Consider the following 21,375-nt stretch of genomic DNA (forward strand, 5'->3'; position numbering starts at 1 on the left):
CCCCTCCGTGGGCCGGGCCGCTGTCCCCCCTCCGTGGGCCGGGCCGCTGTCCCCCCTCCGTGGGCCGGGCCGCTGTCCCCCCTCCGTGGGCCGGGCCGCTGTCCCCCCTCCGTGGGCCGGGCCGCTGTCCCCCCTCCGTGGGCCGGGCCGCTGTCCCCCCTCCGTGGGCCGGGCCGCTGTCCCCCCTCCGTGGGCCGGGCCGCTGTCCCCCCTCCGTGGGCCGGGCCGCTGTCCCCCCTCCGTGGGCCGGGCCGCTGTCCCCCCTCCGTGGGCCGGGCCGCTGTCCCCCCTCCGTGGGCCGGGCCGCTGTCCCCCCTCCGTGGGCCGGGCCGCTGTCCCCCCTCCGTGGGCCGGGCCGCTGTCCCCCCTCCGTGGGCCGGGCCGCTGTCCCCCCTCCGTGGGCCGGGCCGCTGTCCCCCAGGCAGGTGCCGGGGCCGCAGCGGAACGGAGCGGCAGCACCGCCCCAGGCTTTGTCTGAGCGGGTGCACCAAGGCCATTTAGATGCTAATACAATACACACGCGGTGTTTTGTACTAGACCTTGACTGCATCTCAGGAATGCGGCCTGTCTGGTTTTAGGTTGGCATTCAAAGGGCCTACTGTAAGTCCTGCCTGCCGATCGATTGATTAAAGCTCTGGTCTTCTGGCTCATGGCTTTGATGTGCCAAAGGAATCGGTTGGGGTTGGTGGAGAATTACATACGTTTAGGTTTTCCAGATCTTACCTGCTGATCTGGGTGCTTTGTGTTTGCCATCTGAGATTGGGCAGTAAAGTAAATTTGCTCTGTGAAGCCACACATGGCATAAGCTTTCTTGGCAAGGATTGAACCTTTTTTTTGTTCGTTTGCTTTATGCTGGGGTAGCCAAATGCTATATTGTTCCTTTCAGCTTTTCTTGCAAATGTATATAGGGTGGAGTATATTTCTGCATTTCTACCGTGGATGTGACAGTTTTCTGTTGTTAGGTTACTTTCTGGTTCAATGGAATATGTGTTCTGGTTCATGTTTAGAGGCAGTGAGTAAATGAATAACCTAGGCATAACAGGAACATGTTATAATAAATCAAACTTCTATTTGCTGCATCCTAGCAGCAATTTGCGGTATTTCATACTGAAAAAAGGGATATATTTATGTATGCTGCAAATAAGAGTTTAAAATGTTGCTTGGGGAATAAAATTTTTGTAGGTATATTTGCTATATGAATGCAGTACTCATGAGATTTTCTGTGCTGCACTCCTTTTGTATTGTTGTTGTAAAACAAAACAATTAGTGTTTGTTTTCTGGAAGAACATACATTCTTTCAGATTTTTCTTTCAAATGTGTTGCATGATAATTTTCTTGCAGATTTCTTCAATGTGTTGGTGAAGTAGAGGGAGCGCACAGGGGAGGAAAGCTGTAAATCTAGTCGGCCTCAGCTAGCAATTACTTTAGCAGATAAAACAAAACATGCAAATATCTCCTGAGCACTTAAGGCTGATCTTTCAGACACTGTCTGTGTCCGTAGCCAAAAAAGGACATACGATAATTAGATTTTGAAGGACCATGTGCTCTTGCTACAGAGCTAAATATTAAAATGCGAGAAAGCAGACTACCACATGGCACAATTGATTTTTATGGCAGTTCATGTTAAAATGCTCTTTCTTTATATTGCCTTTTAGGTTACCTAGGGTGAAACAAAATTACAGGCTTGGAGACTCTGGAAAAGCTCAGCATCAGCATTTGAGGTAAAAACGAACATACTGAAGTAATCTTGGGAGCGTCCTCCTTGTTAACATTGTGGAACTGGTTGGAGGAGAGATTTTCATCAGGATCCATTTTGCATTTAAGTTTTCAGTATTGGTTTAAAAAATTTCTCTTTTCGGATCTGGGAAAACTCATACTTTTAAGTGTATATCTTGTGTCATTTTTTTATTTTAGAACTTTAAGAACACTTTGGATCTGCTTAAATATGGTATTTTTGGTTTAAGTTTTAGTTTCATAATATATAAAATATGTATAAATATATATTTGGCTATTATATCTAGAAATTCATTGCCATGAATGACTGTCTTTCTGAATTTTCACCATCTTAAGTGCACAATATTTTTACTGAATAGACACATGTTAATATACGTAGGAAAAATGGTTGCCGCTTTTTCATGAGTTGACTGTATTCCTTGCAGCTTCAAATTGAAATAGTTTAAAGAGGTGTGAATTCTGATCTTTCTTTTTAACGTTTGACTCAAGTGAAATGAAAATACATGTGTGTGGAAAAAGCAGTACAGTCACACATACCACAGTAAAATTATATTGAACAGTCACATATTTTCACATGAACCAGTTATTAATAATAGTAACCTGTAAATAGGGTTGGGCAAGTATGTGTACATTTAAATACCAAAAGCTGTCTTTGAAATAATTATGAATTTTAGTTTCTAATAGTACACTAAAATAATTCATATTCAAAGTGGACTTAAATAGTTCATTTCTTGTCAGCAAGTTGTAGTGTAGATTCAGCACATTTAAATGTTTGTAAGCAACTGAATTGCTACAATTAATCCTGGTATTGTAGTTCCCTTTTCAAATAATTATTCTAGTTCATAGATTTTTGTTCTTATTTTTAAGAGCCAAAGCTTGCAAATGATGTGATTAATCTACAAGCTGATATCATGATGTCAGAATGCACTTCGGGAAGCGTAAACACAGAGACTGCAGAAATTAAAACGGTAAGACTCTGCTTGGTAGTGGAGAGGCAAGCAGGTTTCACTGTATCACTGCACTGTGTTCTTCTGTCTTACATTTAAAGCTATTTCAGAACCACAGAGTAAAGTAACCATGAGAGGTAATAGAAATTTGCTGTGAATTTCCTTGGAAAGAATAATGAAAGTAGCAACTCCATTTTATCCATAGAAGTTTAGACACAGCAGTCGCTCAGATCAAGATGTTTGTCATGAAACACATGGTGTGATACTTCTGATGAAGCTGAGTATTATTAGAGATCTATTCAGTTTTTTTAAAGGATGTGTGCATGTTTAAATATTTCTTGTGGATTTTATATTCAAACATGGTTGTGTTGATAAAATAAAATAAGTTTTTTAAAAAAAGTGGGAAGAGGAGTGATACAGAGTTAGAATTAGAACTGGACTTTTATGTTGTTCCAGACAGGAGATACAAAGTAGATGGTGAGAAGAGGAAATGACAAATTGTTATTGTCTTAGTTTCAATAGTATGCTTAGTTAGAATTATGAATTTGGCAACAGTAGGAAAAGAGGCTTTCAGATGAAAGCTACACAGCAGAAAAATGGATGTGTGGTTTGATTACAAGGGATAGACAGAAATGTTACTAGTTTCCTGTTCCTGTTCTAGCTATTCCTCACCTTGCTTTGTATCTTAGGTACCATGTGCTTCATGTTTAATCTTTTGTACTCTGTGTTAAGAGGAGTCTGCATAACAGGCATTTCTGGTGTGTACATATTAGAGGGCAGTGCTCTGCTTATGCTGTTAGGAGCACAAATAGAGCAAATAAAATTCTCAGTTCAAAGTGGACATTCACAATGAATATTGATGATTGTGCTGGGGAAACCAGGGAAGATGGTCCTTATAGGAACACTTATTTTGAACTTTGTAAGCATCTGTATTGTTTGTCCTTGAAAGAGAACACATCTGAAATAAATTTTTTTCATTCAAGTATATTCTAAGATGAAATATAAAGTTGCTATTAGATGATGCATGTGATAAAGATCTTTGAAGGGTATGAGATAAGGAGTGTCTCATACAGTTTTTTTCTGTGTTAAAGACAGAATAGTATAACAGGTTTCTGATTCATCTTATTGAATAATACTGTTTGACAGTTGTTTGAGCTTTGGGCTTTTTTTTCCCCAAATAAAACCAGGGGGTGTTTGGTTTGGGATTTTTAAGTTCTTATAAGAGAATGGAAGTTACAGGAGTAATGTTCAAAAATACACTTTTATAATGTTTTTGTACTATCACAGGAAAAGTCAAATCCTTTTAAAGAGTATACTTTTAAAAGGAAGCTTAGAAACCAGACAACACAGAAATCTTGTGTGTTCACCTTGACCTGGATAAAAAGAATTCTTGCCACTGAATTCTTAAAGTGTAAATTGGTGTGGAACATCCTTAGTGGCATTTTATATATTGTAAATTACCTTTAAATTTATTTTCCACTTTGTATTATATATTTGTAATATTTTGTATTTTTCTTTCTATTTGGTTCTCCCTTTCCCAAGTAATACTTTTCTGTTAGAAAATTGAGCTAGTTAATGTTTCTTGTAGCACTTGAACATAGAAATTACTGTAAAGAAACTGCTTTCATACTTTCTAGGTGTTCATGTAAGAGAATATTCAAGCAGCAAGATTCTATCAATTTTTTTAGAATGGTGGTTTATTTCCTTTAGAATAAGTGAATTATTTTTACTTCTTGAGGCTTTTTTGGCTGATGCTGGGAGCGCTTTTAGAGAATAAATTAGACGTTCCTGGAAAAGATGAAAACCTTAAAGCATTAGAAATAATTTTTATAACATGACGATTATATTGGGCACAAAATTACAAATCAGTGTAGAAAGCAAATTAAATACATTGCATATAGCAGTAAGATGATTATAGTTTTGCGTTAACTTGGTATGAATATAACACAAACTGTGCACACAAATGGTGATAAAAACTTGAAAGATGCATCTTTGCAACTCTAGTCTCTTCCCTGTCTACTTCAATGTCATTCCATAAATGTGTTAAACTGTCTTCTGAGCAGGACTAGATCCAGGATGTCTTATTCCAGGTGAGTGCCCTGGCTGGTTTGGTTTGTATTCCTTAGTGCAGCAAACCTTGAATTTTTTTGTACACTAAGAGTTGGCTTCAACTTGGATATAGTAATGTGGCTGAAAAACCTAAGCATTCAGTTCCAGAATTACTTAACGCTGGAAGAAAAGTGCTATTACATGTTGCTGACTCTCCATGCACAACCTTACATACTCTCTGAAATAAAGGAGTTAGTTTTAGATCTTCAGATTACTGTGTTCACATAAGTGTGCATTGAAGTGAGGACATCAGGTTGTGAGTTAAAACTGTCAAGATTGATGGCCATTAAACTGCACCTTTCACTATTATTTTAGGCAACCCAGTGCCCAAGGTTATCTGTTTTACTTTCTCAACTTCTGTAACTGCCTAAAGCTTCTGTAAGTATCTCAAGCCACAGGGAGCAGGGTTTGTTTCAGGTGTTTCTCCCTCCAAATTCAGCTTCAGTAAGTTCTTACAGCTTCTTATGCTACTTAAATTTTCAAAATAATGTAGTGGACAAAGGTGGAACATCTTAGCAAGTATGGTTATTTCTCAGTACTAGCTGAGCAGGACTAGTTTGGGGGTTTATTATTGTTATCTAGTTTCATTTAGCTCACATTCAGCAGATTTCTGTTCACAGATTCTGAACACATGTACTTAACATCTCAAATGTTTTCAATTTAAAATCTGTTCTTCAAGTAGATGATTTTTCCCTTCTTATTTCTAGATGGTCCTGTAGTGCTTTTCTTTTATTGAAGAACTTGATATTTTTTCTTTGCTATTGAAGTAGAAGCTTAGAATGATACAATTATTGCATTATTCTGGCTTACTCCAATAATAATGTTGACATTGATCTTGTCAGATCTTATATACTTCCAATACAAATCATAAAAATGAAGGCCAGGACTAGGAAACTTTATTACAGCAGAAAGTAACATTGATACTTTAGGGAGGATAACTTTTTCTCTTTACCTGAGTTTGCTTAAATTCCCTCCCACTGTATGATATTTCAAGGGTGTGCAGCCTCAGGTTAGCTCAGCTCTGCAATGGTTACAGTGGCACACTGTTTTGGTTTTGTGTGCTTCTCAAGTTACAAATGTGGATATACTTCTTCATTTGCACTTCTTTAGGACTTTTTTGTGTGTGTGTGTTTGTTTTTTACCCTTATAATTCCTGACAAGTAGCAAGTGTTTTTAAACCCCCCTCCCCCGGTGATGATGACTTCATAACTTTAGTATAAAAGTGTTCTGCAGTGTGTAACTGCCGTGAAGTTCTGAACGGTTTGTTTGTTTATCAGTTAGAGTATTTTTCTGGAAATTAGTGGTTAACCTGATACGGATCCAGTTCTTCATTAGTCGTTGTCAGAGTCATCAGCAATTATTTATAATGCTTCTACCAGTTCCTTAAAAATATAACCTTATCAGTATATGTCGATTTGAAAATTCTGAAGTTCCTGTGTAGTTCAGTTATTTTCCTGCCAATTAGAATAAAATTCTTACTTGCATGTATGTAAAGCTTTAACTGGTCATAGGGACTTTTTGGTTGGAAAGAAAATGGAAAATCTGATACTTATTTATGTCTATGCTGTAGAAAACCAGAGTTTTTCTTCCCTGAAGTAAAGCTTAAACAGCTTTACTTTTTAAAATTTGTTCTTAAAGACACTTTAAATGATTGTCAGAACATAAATGGAACTTTATATTGAGATACATGTGTGTAAATCCAAAGGCTTAGAATGAGCTTTGCCCTGTAAAGTACAGCAACTTTTGAATTTCTATGGTACTTTGTTAAGCACACACCATCAAGTGGAAAGTACCTGTAAATTTAAAATTAATGTTGAAAATAGAATTTTGTATTGTATGTAATAGAGAATTTTGTATTCTCCTGAAAATAAAAATTTGAGAATATGAGAAGAAGCACTTCTGTAAGTAAAATCAAGTAATATCCTTTTCTTAAAATAAATTTTCTCTTCTTTCTTGAGAGTGCAACTGTATCAAATGGTTTCTTTTTCTTCTCATAGTAGGCTGTGCTGGAATAAAAATGCAATGAAAGAAACACTGGATGAATGAATGAAAAGCCCTGCTTTGCAATCCCTCAGCATGGCGGGACTACAGCTCATGACCCCTGCTTCCTCCCCAATGGGTCCATTTTTTGGACTACCATGGCAACAAGAAGCAATTCATGATAACATTTACACGCCAAGAAAATATCAGGTACTAGTGATAGTATTAATAAAGTAATGTTAGAAAAATGTACAATTAAATCCATTAATTTAATGGAAGACAAACCAGAGCAGGTGGAGAATGTGCAGTGTTGCACACTGTCTAAGCATGTCTCAGCTCCACCTAGAGGGAGTTAATTCTTCAGTTTGAGTTTTTGTATGTTTCTTGTGTGTCCCATTCCCATTCTCCTCAGTTTGCTCTAAAGAGCAGAACAGCTTTTAAGCTGAGTATTCTGCTGCTCTCTGCAGAATGCTGTTAGGGACAGATAGAGTAAACAGTGCCTCTCAATTGTATTCATACATCACGTCTCCTTCCCCCATCACCTTCTGTCTTCTACATAGTAAATTTTGAGTTTTGGTTCACAGACTGGTCAAAGGAGCTCTGTAAAGTGAGAAACCCCATCCAAGTGCTCTGGTTTTCGCTTTGTTATGATAAACTGAGTTCTAGAATTTCACTGCAGTGGTGCCCAAAAGCCAGAATTTTGTTAGTATTAGTGGGGAGCTTGGATGACCTTGAGCTGGTGTACTTGTTTCTTTGGCTGTATTGTTGTATGCAACTAGATTTAAAAGCTGTAGCTTCTTCACACAATGTATCTAGAAGCAGAATCATCTATTAAAAAGATAGAGTTAGTAAGCTCCTTCAGAGCAAATTGTGGTACTGAAGGGTTTTAGATTTAGAAGCTGGCCTATTTATGGTCTGTTAATATTTTTGAAAGATTGTAACAGTATATTTTTATGAAAGAGCAATGTTAATTGTACGGCACTGCAAAGATCTTAAGAGATAATACTGACCTGTTTATATATTTATCACTTGTTTTATTTCTGTCAGCTTTTTCACTGCATTGCTGCAAGTAAGGATATTACTGTTTTTTAAACCTAGGTTGAACTGCTTGAAGCAGCTTTGGATCATAATACAATAGTCTGCTTAAACACTGGCTCAGGGAAGACTTTTATTGCAGTACTACTCACTAAAGAGCTGTCCTATCAGATCAGGGGAGATTTCAACAAAAATGGAAAGAGAACTGTGTTCTTGGTCAACTCTGGTAAGAGGAAAAGTTCCTAAACACACTGCTATTTCTATGGAATATTCTGGAACAGAAGTTGGGTAATAGCGAAGTTGGGAGAAACTTTTGCATAAAGTCTTCAACAGCAAGGATGTGATACCTTTCATCTTTTATAATCTCTTTAATATAAACTTACCACATGTTCTGTTTTCTAATTTAAAGTTCAGACATTGAATCTGAAGTGCAGGTTAGTTACCAGTCTGTTTCCTTGGTGCAGTTTTGCCTGGAGACAGTTGCAGTGTATGCCTGGTTTAACATCAGTCTAAGTTAAAGTTCCTGCTATAAAACATGGTGCTGGATAATATGACACACATCTTGAAAATTAATGGATGAAAAGACCTTTATGTGAATGAGATTTATTTTTTTTCCTTAAGCAAATCAAGTTGCTCAACAAGTGTCAGCTGTCAGGACACATTCAGACCTTAAAGTGGGAGAGTATTCACGTTTAGACATAACTGAATCATGGACAAAAGAGAAGTGGAGTCAGGAATTCTCTAAGCATCAGGTAATGTATTAAGTATAAACTTTAAACGAAATGTAAGTGGTTTGGGCTGGATCAGGAGTAATTTCTTCCAATTATATATATTCACTTTTTTAAAAAGAAATGCAGCATTTTGCTATTATTTGTGTGTTAATTCTGAGGAAAACACCTGTAGGCATTCTGAGGTCACATGTAGAAAATTGTCCTTTTAGTCCTTTGTTTTCAGTCTCCCTGACTTGTCGTTCATGATAATGATGATGGTTGCAGAGGGCATTTTGAGTGTACATACTATACTTTAAATGACATTAAAATCTTATTAAATATTAGGTTAAAAATACAATAAAATTGAATGTTCTCTGGGGATGGAGAACATTGGCATTTTATTACTGCTTTTTTGAGTACACTCTTTCTCTGTATTCCTCTTTTTAATTGAAAATCAGTGTCTTTAATGTAACAATTTCCTTGGTGGTTCTTGGGCCCTTTCCTATGTATTGTGCAGTATTGCAAATATTTCTGATTTCTGGGGTTTTCTCTGGTAGTTAGTGGTGTATGAAATGTGTCTCAGGAACTCTGACAGGAGAAGGTGTTACTAAGGGGAGTTGAGAGTTAATGTAGATGATTTTATGAAGAAACTCAGTTTTTGTCAGTTTACAAGAAATAAGATTTTCTTTAAAAAGAATTGTGATAACATCCTACTTTTGTTACAGTTGCAAATTGTTGGAGGCTTATGAAGACTATCTTTCTTGCCAGAGGCATGGAGATGGGATGCTAACTTATTATGGATTTAATGATACTTGTTCTATGTAGTCTGGCTGATGTTGTTACTGTTTGTTGTATGTGACTAAATATATATATTTTTATATATAAGCCCCCTTCAGACAGATTACTTTCTCCTGTAGGGAATGTTTTATTCTCTTTTGTCCTTACCTGGTATAGGTAGATGATTAGAGGTTGATGCTTGCCAATGGTGTCTAACAAAAACTGCAGGAGGCTTTCCTCCTTCACCTTGGCCTAAAACAGCCTATACTTTTCTTGTACTGACACTTGCTTTTTTTCCTTTCAATCTAGGTTCTGGTTATGACATGTCATGTTGCTTTGACTGTTCTGAGAAATGAGTATTTATCCCTGTCAAATATTAATCTTCTGGTGTTTGATGAGTGCCATCTTGCAATCCAGGATCATCCATACCGTGAAATTATGAAGGTGAGCTTCCTTGCTTGACTGTTTTAATACTTGGTTGAAGAGGACAAGTCGGGGGGAGGACTGGAGAACTGGGAACCATTTAATGCAACTTTTGCTACCAAGGCAGAAGTATTAGTGGAACCATATGTTAGCATGTTTTGGTACTGCAAAATCACTTCAGTGAGTTAAGACTTCAGTGATATAAGATAGAAAAATAATGTATTTATTGTATTTTATAGTGGGCATTAAAGAAAAATTTGGCATTAAGAGCGACACTAAATTTCTGGAATGAGGGGAATTTTTAATTCATTCATAATATTTGAGTTTGAATATACTAATCAGTTTTTATTATTTTTAAAAATACTAATTTCTAAAGATGTTTCTAGGACTCTTTCCAGAATATTCTTGGCTCCGTGGGGTATTTGGCTTATAAGTACGAGGCATAATAAATGTATTTCCAAATCTCTCCAAGTGCATGTGCCTTTTTATATGGTGTGGAAGTACTATGTTATGTATTGTAAGTGTCACAGGAATATTCTGTGTAATGCTAACTGTTTATATTTTTCTATGTTGTAAATATTTACCTTTAAATATAATGGCTGTTAAATGTTACTCAATTTTTAGTTTAACTTCCTGTCAGTAGAGAACAAAATGTTAATTCACTGTTTGATTCCTTTTGCAACACCTGCTGTTGAAATAAAATTTTCCAGCCTAAACATCTTAAGTTTGCAGTTTGCTAGCTTAGGGTAGATTTGCAGGATAACTGTCCTAAGGAATTTAATTTGATTTTACTTCACAGATCTGTGAAGATTATCCATCATGTCCACGAATTTTGGGATTAACAGCTTCCATTTTAAATGGGAAGTGTGATCCTGCTGAGTTAGAGGAGAAGATCCAGAAGCTGGAGAAAATTTTAAAGAGCAATGCTGAAACTGCAACTGATTTGGTGGTCTTAGACAGGTGTGGTTTATAATTACAGCTGTTAAACTGTTTTCATTTTGGATAGAGGAATAAACCAGCATCAATATTTCCCCTTCTAAGTTTTAGAAAACTTTGGGTGTATGTGATGCTGCTACTTCTCTTTAGGGGGGAGATGGAATGTTAAGTGGCTTTTTGAGTACAAAGTCTGATTGGCCTCGATATTCAGGGATTTTCTGCAGGTGTTAAAAAAACCAACATAAAAATGGCAACAGAACAACTGAAAAGAACTTCAAACAAAAAAAATTCAACCGAAAGCAACCAAACAAAAAACCAACACATCACCAGCCTTAAAAAAATCACATTGTATTAGACATTTACACACTTATGTTTGGAGTATAACTGGTTCAAGTCCAGTATATGCCATAATGTTGCTATTTAGAAAAATGTTACAACATTCTCTTAATGCCAGAACAGTTGCCTTTACCCCCCTTTTTTCTATTTTTTTTCTTAATTTCCCCCCCCTCCAAATAAGTAGCCTGGCTTTTAAAGGCTGATAAAAGACAGATGGAGATGAGAGGAAGTAGTAAATATTTAAACAGCAAAGCAAGTGAGTTACAGAGTCTGGAATCCTGTGAATGTTGTTTAAACTGAAGGTGGTGATAATGTGATGACTTATTGCCGGGGAAAATGAGAGTGAAGGGCTTTCCATGTATCATGTTTTCTTGCAACAGCTATGTGGTATTGTTGAGTTTCAGACAAAGCTTTTAAGGTGATTATCACTGCCATTCTGCGTACTAATTAATTTACTTGTGTACACAGATATATAGACATAGATTTACATTATGTGGATTGGTTTTGTTTTGCCTACCAGAAGAGTACATGTTGGAAAAACAAATGAAGGTGGTGGTCAAGAAAATTCATTTTACTTTGCTTTAAATTTTACAATATTTGAAATGAGTAAAGCAATATTAACCTCCTTTGTAGGAGTGTGTTAGGAAGAACAGTAACTTAGAATGAAGTAGTTCAATATTTGGGGTGGTGGAGGTTTGTCTATACTGTATAGTAGCCACTAATCATTATTAGTTAATGGTGGGGAAAGAAATGCTCTTGAATACCTGTCATGTTGCTGTTGTATCTGCTGTAGAAACTGAACAGGCTGAAAAAACTGACTTTCAGAAACTGTGTTTAACTGGTTCTTTGCCCTCATTAAGATATACTTCTCAGCCATGTGAGATTGTTGTAGACTGTGGACCATATACTGACAAAAGCGGGTTGTATGGAAGATTATTAAAGGAATTGGATGAAGCACTTGCTTTTCTAAATGACTGCAACATATCTGTACATTCAAAAGAAAGAGATTCTACCTTAATTTCTAAGCAGGTAAGGATATCGAGCTATGTCAGAAACATCTTACAGCTGTTTTTCTTTGCCATGTCTGTTACATTACTGAAACCTCCTAAGCCAGTCATCCTAGACTATCTGAGAAAAAAAACTTCTGATTTTTGGATTAATTAAGAATGCAGGTCTTTTCATAGTGTGACTTGAATGTCAGCCATTGATTAGAACTTCATCTGTACTGAGATTCAGATTTGCTTAAAGCACTAAAATGATTCTGCATCCTGATATTGTGGGTCCTTATTGCTGAAGCCAAGAATTTGACATCTTCACAATCTCCTTTAACCTTTGAATAATTCAGTATTGAAGAGGAAATAACGCTTCAGGAAGTATTTGGACTGTACCCACTTGTATTAAAAGTTGATAGGAAGAATTCAGGCAAAAGTTCCAGCCGTAGATGTACAGTGTCTGCAGTGTATCTTAGAACGGCACTGGACTAGTGCCACACCTCTGGAACAGAATTTGAATCTCAAGCTTGTCCCTAACTTTCTACATGTTTGCCCCTGTGTTGTCATGCCACATAGCAGAGTATAATACAGAGGATGTTGTGTATTGAGCAGGTACTTGTCACACATAAGGTCCAGGCATGTTTTTTCCCCTGCCTCGGACTTTGTGGTTTGGCATTGCCTCCCAAGTTACAACTGTGTAGGTATGTAAACCTTTGAGCAAGAAGTCACATGTGAGTCACATTGCTATAATAGTCCAGGAGAAAGTTGGAGAATGTATTTCTTTCTTCAGCCCAAGTACTACAGTTTCCTTTAACAATCTTAGAAACCAAGGACTCTAATGCTGATCCTAAAATACTGTTTGGGCCAGAGGGAAAGATGGTATGGAAGGCAGCCTATCACAGCTGCATGGGAAGTGGAAGTCCTGATTACTTTTGTGCTAGACTTAAAATGCACTAGGCTAAAATATATTAGGAATGCTGGCTGGAGGCAATCTCCATGATTTGCAGAGTCCAGGAGACTGGATTAACTGCTGTATTTCTAAAGCTTGTAAACCTCTGTGCTTGTTTTCTGATCCAGTAGCTCTGCAAGAAGAAAAAAGAACTAAGTTGCAGCCTGAGGTGCTTTTTGTCTTGGCACTGAAGAGTATCAAATCAAGCCTCTGTATGCAGTTACAATTATAGTTAAGATAATTCTACCTTTAAGTCCTACAGTTAAGACTCTTCGCAGAGGGTAGCGTAAAGATGATCGCATGTTCTTTGCTTCCTCACAGAAGGGAAGAAGGAAGAGAAATTAAAGCAACAACTGAAATCTCTCATGCTGACTGTTATAGTCCAGTTGTAGTTCTGTTCTAATACAGGACGTCCAAATGAATCTTTCTAATAGCATTGTCAGTGTACCCCATTACTGAATTTGTAGTTTATTCTTTGATGACTTGACTCTTCAGGAGGAAACCACTTGCCATCAGATAAGATGATGATGGTATTCAAGTGTCTGTGCTGTTTTCTCTGAGTAGGGTATGGTTCTCTCTTTTTCTTGTTCCGCTCACACACAAACCGCTGTGTATTGTTTTTCTTTTGAAAGGCTCGCCTTGCTAAGGCTATCCTAAGGCCACTGCACAACTTTCTGGTTATATACTTTTGAAACCCAGCTAGCTATCAATAATAAATAAAGTAAAAATGCCCAGTAAAGTGGGTTTTTTTGTTAGTTCCATACTACATATAAAGGATAAGTATTTCTGCTTTGTTTATCTAGGTGCCTCAAGAAATATTCTCCTTTTTAGTATAATTATCTTAAGGTAAATATTAATTTACAATTCCACAAAATTGCAAGATGTTGACTAAGCTTGGGGTTTTTTTGAGATTCAGAGTTTGAAGCTGACTGGCAGTAATTTTGGAGGAAGGAGGGAACTTGCTTCCTTGGAAACACCAAAGATCCCAAGGTCATCTAAATAACAAAAGCAGACTCTGCATATTTTTATAATAGAATAATTGTCATGATCCTTACAAAGATAGTGCTGTAAGACAAAAAAGCCCCTAGTCTTAAATGAATAGTTCATGAATGTTCTCTTTGAACTGATATTTGAATTCATTTGTTGTAGATATTGTCAGACTGTCGAGCTGTGTTGGTTGTTCTGGGACCCTGGTGTGCAGATAAGGTAGCTGGGATGATGGTGAGAGAGCTGCAGAAGTATATCAAACATGAACAAGAGGAGCTGCACAGGAAATTTTTATTGTTTACAGACACTTTCCTAAGGAAAATACATGCACTCTGTGAAGAGCACTTCTCGCCTGCCTCACTTGACCTGAAATTTGTGACCCCAAAAGTAATAAAGCTGCTTGAAATCTTGCGCAAATACAAACCATATGAACGGCAGCAGTTTGAAAGTGTTGAATGGTATAACAATAGGAATCAGGATAATTACGTGTCTTGGAGTGATTCTGAAGATGATGATGAGGATGAAGAAATTGAGGAGAAAGAGAAGCCAGAGACTAATTTTCCATCTCCCTTTACTAATATTTTATGTGGAATTATTTTTGTGGAAAGAAGATACACAGCAGTTGTTCTAAATAGGTAAAGCTTTTTATTTTTAAAAAAATTATTCTGAAGAAAAAGGGCAGACTCAGCTGCCAGGGTAATATCATGAATGTTTAGAGGATTTTCTTGCATTTTCAGAACTCTGTTTATAAAGTTGGTTTAGGAGATTGTACTGGATCTATGTAAAGCATATGGAGTAGATGGGAAGAGTATGTCTTAGAAAGTTTGACTCAAGGCCTTGTTTCAGACCTGTTTGTAATTTGATTCCTTTAGAAGGCCAAATGTGAAATACTGTACTAACTTGTAAAATAGGCATATACTGTTTTCTCTTAATCAGTCTTTAAATTTATATTTGCAATGGATGTTGGAAACTTCTCTAGCTTACTGAGTGCAATACTTCTGGAAAGCTTACCATTACCCTACTAAATCAAATTGTTATATGATCCAAGTCTATGGAGAATCAAATTTACCCTGCACAAATATCTCTTAAGATTTACCAGTACTACTTGCACAGTTGGTGTTTATAAAATGCCTATTCAGTCAAACTCTTAAGTGCTTTCTTAGTCTCCTCCAAGAAAAATATGAACCTGGGAGTATTTGCCAGTTTGCGATACTCTAGTTCCTTATCAGTTCGTGTTACTGAATGTGATCCATGTTAGTTAATTTGTCACAAACTGTGAATGATGTGATTTATTCATATATCCTGACCTAGTTTTTCAGTAGATTTCTCCGATGATATAACAAATGTCCTGTGCAAGGTGTTCATTGCATTCTGGATATCTCTGAATCTGACTCTTTTATTGATACATCTTTGTCTGAGTCAATAGTTTGAGTGAATAACATATTCTTTGTTCTCAAGACTTGCTTGTGTGCATTTTGTCAACTTCATCTTTTTTTACCTTTTTTACATTTTCAAATATATTCACATAAATCTGCAATATCAGGCAAAGTAAGCTGTTCAATGAAATGAACATATTTTGTTTATAACTTCAGAAGAAATAACATTAACAGAATCTGACAACATTTTTGCTGAGCTGAAATTAGTATTTCATTGCCCTAGAGGGAATGAACAAAATTGTGAAAACTTTTTTCTCTGTTGTTACTAATGTGATTTAAATCATACTCGATTTCCACTGTACATTCTTGTAGACTGTGGTTTATACACTCTACAATATTCTAACTGCTGTTGAACCTGACAGAATATGGTGTCTAGATGAAATAGGTAATCAAATTCTGTCATCTGTAAGCTTAGGCACCTTGTGTGGAGTCTCTGGGCTGCAAAATATAAAACTATGTGTCACTTTCTGTCCCCCTTCTGAAAGCTAGCTACCAGCCTTTCAAAATGCTCCTTTATCTCATGTAACACATGATCTCAGAATACCTGGTTGGCCATTCAGACCTGAGCTGTTGGAATTAAGAATGGAAGGCTTAGGTGGAGCACCTCTCTGTGGGTTCACTTGAGTGGATTTAGCTCAAGGGCCTCTGTTGATGATAGCTGTACTTAGGCTGTATATATACAGGAAAGATTGCCTCCTGGAGGAGAAAGTCATGAGTGTTTAAATTAGTATATCACAAATATTTGAACTTATAGTACTCCAATATGGATTGTTTAGTGGAACTAACTTAAAACAGAAATAGAATTTTTCTTAAAATATATTTGTCATGGTAGTATTTAGAGATTAGAATCATAGCAAGGCTTCGTGGACAAAGATTTGGGAAGGGCGCTGCCCACATGGGTGTGCCCTTTGAGCCTGCACAGGGGATTTTTTTAGGTGAGGCACAGCATGCGCAGAACTGGCCCCACCGTTTAAGTCCTCAGGTTCATCTGTCACGGCCGAGTGAGCTTGGACAGTGACAGTGAAGTGCTCAGGACTAGAACCTACAGCCCCCGGTATTCCCAGGAGGTCTCCCATCCAAGTACAGACTGGGCCTGACCCTGCTGAGCTTCCGAGATCTGACAGGATTGGGCATCAGGGCGGCATGAATACCATTTTATGAAATCCATGATCACTGAGGAAGGGCAAGGGTCATGGCATGTGTTGTACTTTCTGGGTCTTTGATTCTTATTACACTCAACTGATGGATTGCTTCACTTACTGTTTAATTAGGTGTATACAGTTGAGTTCTAGTGCCTATAAGCTCCTTTTCAGAAGAGAAGACATTTTATACAGCTCATTTTCCTGCCGTTTGCATTTCAGTGCCTTTCAACTCTCTCAGGGAGGGGTTAGAAAACAGAAATTCTTGTATCTATTTGAAGAACGACACCTGTTAGCTACCACAAATACTTAATTAATCACAAAGTTGAAGTCTTCAAATGTGTCTCAGGAACTTGCTAAAGATTTGAACAGTGGAATGTTTATTCAGATGTTTTTGATTGTCCATTTCTATAACAAGTGAAATAAAGAATGTTTGAGATGCTTAGTAGGTATTCAATTTCTACAACCTGCCAGAAATGCCATGTGAAAAAAAAGAAATATTAAAAAATCGTATTTCTGGCCAGTTTTTATCCCATATTTTCTTAGTATGTCTGTCTCAAGAGCCTAGACTGCATACGGAAATATAACTCCATTTAGCCTTGAACTAACAAATCATATTTGCATTTTAGCACAGGAGGATCCTTCTAGTCTATTTCCAGAAGGATGGCAAGCTATTTGCCACTTTTCCATCCTCTTGCCTGCACTCCCTGTCCATACCAATTTTAACAGATTGCAAAGGAAGGAAGTCTTCAAAGGGTTTTATGTTCCCACAAATTTTGTTAAAAATACCAACCAGGAAAGAGAGCGAGATTTCAGTAGTTTTCCAAGGGTAGAAAGAGCAGGGAAAACTTTGCCATTTTCCATCTGGTTTGGCAGCAGCTCTCTGGGCAGATGGTAGGCAGGGAACTGGCACAGCACCCATCTACTTTATATGAGGCAGAACTGCTAGAGATTTATTTGGGAAAGGTTGGAATTACTGTTGGAGGTGTACCGTGGCAGGCTGTTCTTCGACTGTGAGGAACACCTGGTAACGAACATGATGGATGTGCCATTGAGCAAAATAGTACTAGGATGGCTATAGTGAGATGTGCAAGGGATCTGTTTTTTTTTTTTTTGCTTGACTTAATTGGATCTGCTGCTCAAAAGCCTGTTCCAAGTGAGAAGTCCCAGATTCTGTCCATCCTGAAAACTGATCAACTAACTGCCACAGCACACTTACTTTGAGTGCACTTCATAACTGTAGTTTTAAATCCATAAATGTCTCATTCTAGATTTAGTGCATTATTTAATGAGAAATCTTCTACTTTGTCTGTGAAATCAGACTGCTGCAGAAGCCAGCCTTTCCTGCTTCTGTAAACTAAAGAATAAACTCAGGAAGAGTAAACCAAGAGCAGGAATGCTTCTCAAATCCCTGTTCAGTATTCCTTTTAAAGAACTGGATTAAGTCCTCTATTTGGGTTAATTTCACAAGCAGTGAACTTCTTACGGGGTAGACTGAGCATTGCTCTTTAGAAAAACAGGTCAGCATTTTGCCAGCGTTGTTCTTGAACAGACTATACTAATATTAAGCAGAATTACAATCTTATATTTTAACATAGAATTTAATATATTGAGAAAATATACTTTGTTGAAGGAGCAGTTACAGGTCTTCTAAAATCAAGCATAGTTAACAGAAAAGAGGTAAACAAGTGCAATTGTGAGTAATGTGCTTTAACAACAAGGAGCCTTAGATTGATTTAAAAATACCTAGTTTTACCATGATAGAGTGTGAAATGTGTGCGATGCATGGACAGTGATGCTGTATGTGTATGCAGTATGTCTTGTGTTAGCCTCATTTTGAGAAGACTGCAGTCAATGTATGTGTTAGCATGGCTTAATTGTCATGCGTCCACTTACTCTTTTAATATAGGTCTTAGAACTAAAGATTTTCTTTCATTTTCTGTGCTGTGTGAATTCTAAAAACGTGTGATATTTTTAGGTTGATAAAAGAAGCTGGCAAACAAGACCCAGAACTGGCTTACATCAGTAGCAATTTTATAACTGGACATGGCATTGGCAAGAACCAGCCTCGTAACAAGCAGATGGAAGTAGAATTTAGGAAACAGGAAGAGGTAACTTCAGGAAAAAAATTTAAATTAGCAGTACTTTTTGGTTTGTGTCTGCGTGTCTTTAAAAACAAAGCACAAGCCCACAGGGAGCATCTAGGGCAGTCGTTGGAATTTCAGGGAATAGCTTTGGTTTAACAAATGTACATACTTACTTGAGATACAGATGTTCATAAAAAAAGTAACAACATGTTAGGAGACATTGCTATGTCACATTACACAAACAGAAATTAAAGCTTCATATAAAATCATGTTTATGTCTACTCAGATCTTATTTTTCTGCATTTATGTTACTGGTAATATAGTAAAACTGTAAAGAAAATCAAGGTTGACATTTTCAATATTTAAGCTGGTTTAAATATTTATCTTTTCTAAAAATGAATTTGGTAAATCATTAAATGTTATAAGTGTAAAACAACCCCCATGATTGTACATCAGTTAATGCTCACCCTTGTTGGGTTGTCCTCCTGTCGCCACACTTTTCCTAAGTATACTTGATGTATAATATAAACAGAAGTGTCAGCTCTCGAATGTGCTCTACTCCTGAAGAGGATTCAACCTCAGAAAAGTTTAGGAAAAGGTGCTGTCCTGAAAACAGCTTTTTTTTTTTTTGAACTTTTTTACGGTGACTGTAAATGAATAGTGGGGATTCTCTTCATTGCTGGTGGATATAGTAGCCTCTTAGACTCATATGGATTCCACATACCATATTTGATTCCTAGAAATCTGCTGGTTCTGATAAATAGTCTTACTATGTTTCTGAAAATATTTTTGTAATTGTTTCATATTTGCATATTTAGACACATTTTTGGAGTATCTGACCATCTCACATTGTTCTTTTTGCCTTTTGTTGTCTCATGGTGAAAACAGATCTTGGCTAATTTCTCAAATTTGTCTTCATTACTTTTGCAGGTTCTTAGAAAATTTCGAGCACATGAGACCAACCTACTTATTGCTACTAGTATTGTAGAAGAGGGTGTTGACATACCAAAATGCAACTTGGTGGTGCGTTTTGATTTGCCCACAGAGTACCGTTCCTATGTGCAGTCAAAAGGAAGAGCTAGAGCACCAATTTCCAATTACATTATGTTAGCAGATACAGACAAAATCAAAAGTTTTGAAGAAGATCTTAAGACATATAAAGCAATTGAGAAGGTATGAGGGCAAATGGATGGGCCTGGTTTTGTTAAATGTTGCACAGTATTTTTCAATGGAAAAAATCTCTCATCGTGTTCTCTTCTTAAAATGTTAAGATCCTCAGAAACAAATGCTCAAAATCTGTTGATACCAATGAAACTGAAACTGAACCCATTGTTGATGATGACGATGTATTTCCACCCTATGTATTGAGGCCAGATGAGAACAGTCCAAGAGTTACTATTAACACTGCTATTGGACACATAAATAGGTAAGGGGCCTATTTACTTTTTGCTTCATGTCTTTGAATAAAAAGTTCCTTAATCTGTCTTGCAGCATAGAAGCACAGGCTGGCACATTTTACGCATTTCCTCTTAGGCATCTTGACGGGGTCTGTTCTCCTAATGAAACTGGTCACAGCAGTTTGAAGACATTATTTACTTTTCTTGTCTTTATCCTACTAGAGGTTCTAGCTCTGAAAATAAATATAGTGATACTCATTCCTGTTTAATTTAAAGTTTCCCTGAAAATGTACAGTTTCAATATGGATAGTAAAATTAGGTTTTCTTGCCCTCGTCAAGCTAGTTTTAAAAATAAATAAATAAAATAACTGTTAAAACTGAGTTAAATCTTCCAATTCTAATATTCACATTTCTAAGAGCAATCTGTTGTCTTTAAAAACAAAATCACAGTAATTAAGCTAGACATAATAAAACTTCACGGACAGCTTCCAAGGATGCTAGTCAAGTATCAGTTTTGTAATGCCAAGGCAATTAGAGAAGGTTCTTAGTGAAAGGAAGATGTAGATGTTGTTATACTTAAAAAAAGACAAGAAGACCCAGGAAGCTATGGACTGGTGAATTTAACCTGTAGACTTATGGAATAATGGACCAAGTCCTCCTTGCAGCAGTTTCTAGGCACATAAAGAAAAGGGAGCTGGCAGAAACCAACTGAGTTTTGCCAAGGGCATTTTTGGATCAAGACTTCTTATCTCCACTGTGATGCAGTGGTTGACTCTATGAAAAGCAGTGAACGTCATTTACTTAAGTAAAGCTTCTGATGCAGTTGACAAAGTACCTTAGTAGCTAAATTCTTGAGATGCAGACCATTTTGATGGACTGCCTGGTAAATAAAGGGTGAATGGTATGGTAGACAGTAGAGGGTTCAAAGCCTATCAGGCAGCTGGTTGTATGTGGCATTACTCCTGGACTATTAGGAAATTGAACACGATTTAACAACAGCATGTTTGCATTTGATACTAAGTTGGAGAAGAGGGAAGTGAATACACAAGGGAGGAAAGGATACCATTCAGAGGGGGAACTATGACAGACAGAAGGAATAAGACAACAGTAAACTCAAGAGACATAATACAGACCCTGGGACCTGAGATGAAATAAGTCTTGTGTATCATTACAACCCTTGAGTGACCTTGCTGAAGACCAGGATTATAGTAAAAGACTTTGAGGTCTTCTGCTCAGAAGTCGGTTGAATATTTGTCAGCAATGTACCTTTGCAGTGCTCAGTATGGCCTGAAATCATCTTCTGTAGTGTTCACAAAAGTAAGGCAAGATTCCATTGAAATGTGTTTAAATTTCAGTTTGCATGATTTGTAAAATTCGATAACTTGTAAAATGTTTTTTCAA

At 37.1% G+C, this 21,375-nt stretch overlaps 1 protein-coding gene across 5 annotated transcripts in view; it reads left to right on the forward strand.

Annotated features, from left to right (window-relative positions):
- The window catches only part of DICER1 (dicer 1, ribonuclease III), a 59,446-nt gene that overhangs the window by 13,341 nt on the left and 24,730 nt on the right, over positions 1 to 21,375 (forward strand). For 3 of the 5 annotated variants that reach the window (XM_071557595.1, XM_071557594.1, XM_071557598.1), the window contains exons 2-13: positions 1,656 to 1,721; positions 2,602 to 2,702; positions 6,788 to 6,980; positions 7,869 to 8,031; positions 8,427 to 8,557; positions 9,602 to 9,736; positions 10,515 to 10,675; positions 11,848 to 12,016; positions 14,078 to 14,550; positions 18,469 to 18,601; positions 19,508 to 19,750; positions 19,849 to 20,003. In XM_071557595.1, coding sequence (XP_071413696.1) covers positions 6,837 to 6,980; positions 7,869 to 8,031; positions 8,427 to 8,557; positions 9,602 to 9,736; positions 10,515 to 10,675; positions 11,848 to 12,016; positions 14,078 to 14,550; positions 18,469 to 18,601; positions 19,508 to 19,750; positions 19,849 to 20,003 — 1,907 coding nt within the window. In that variant the 5' untranslated portion in view covers positions 1,656 to 1,721; positions 2,602 to 2,702; positions 6,788 to 6,836. The remainder of the gene's footprint in view (positions 1 to 1,655; positions 1,722 to 2,601; positions 2,703 to 6,787; positions 6,981 to 7,868; positions 8,032 to 8,426; positions 8,558 to 9,601; positions 9,737 to 10,514; positions 10,676 to 11,847; positions 12,017 to 14,077; positions 14,551 to 18,468; positions 18,602 to 19,507; positions 19,751 to 19,848; positions 20,004 to 21,375) is intronic. The other 2 variants (XM_071557596.1, XM_071557597.1) reach the window with 2 other exon arrangements.

The sequence above is a fragment of the Pithys albifrons genome, chromosome 6 (assembly GCF_047495875.1).
Source record: "Pithys albifrons albifrons isolate INPA30051 chromosome 6, PitAlb_v1, whole genome shotgun sequence".
Lineage (NCBI taxonomy): Eukaryota > Metazoa > Chordata > Aves > Passeriformes > Thamnophilidae > Pithys > Pithys albifrons.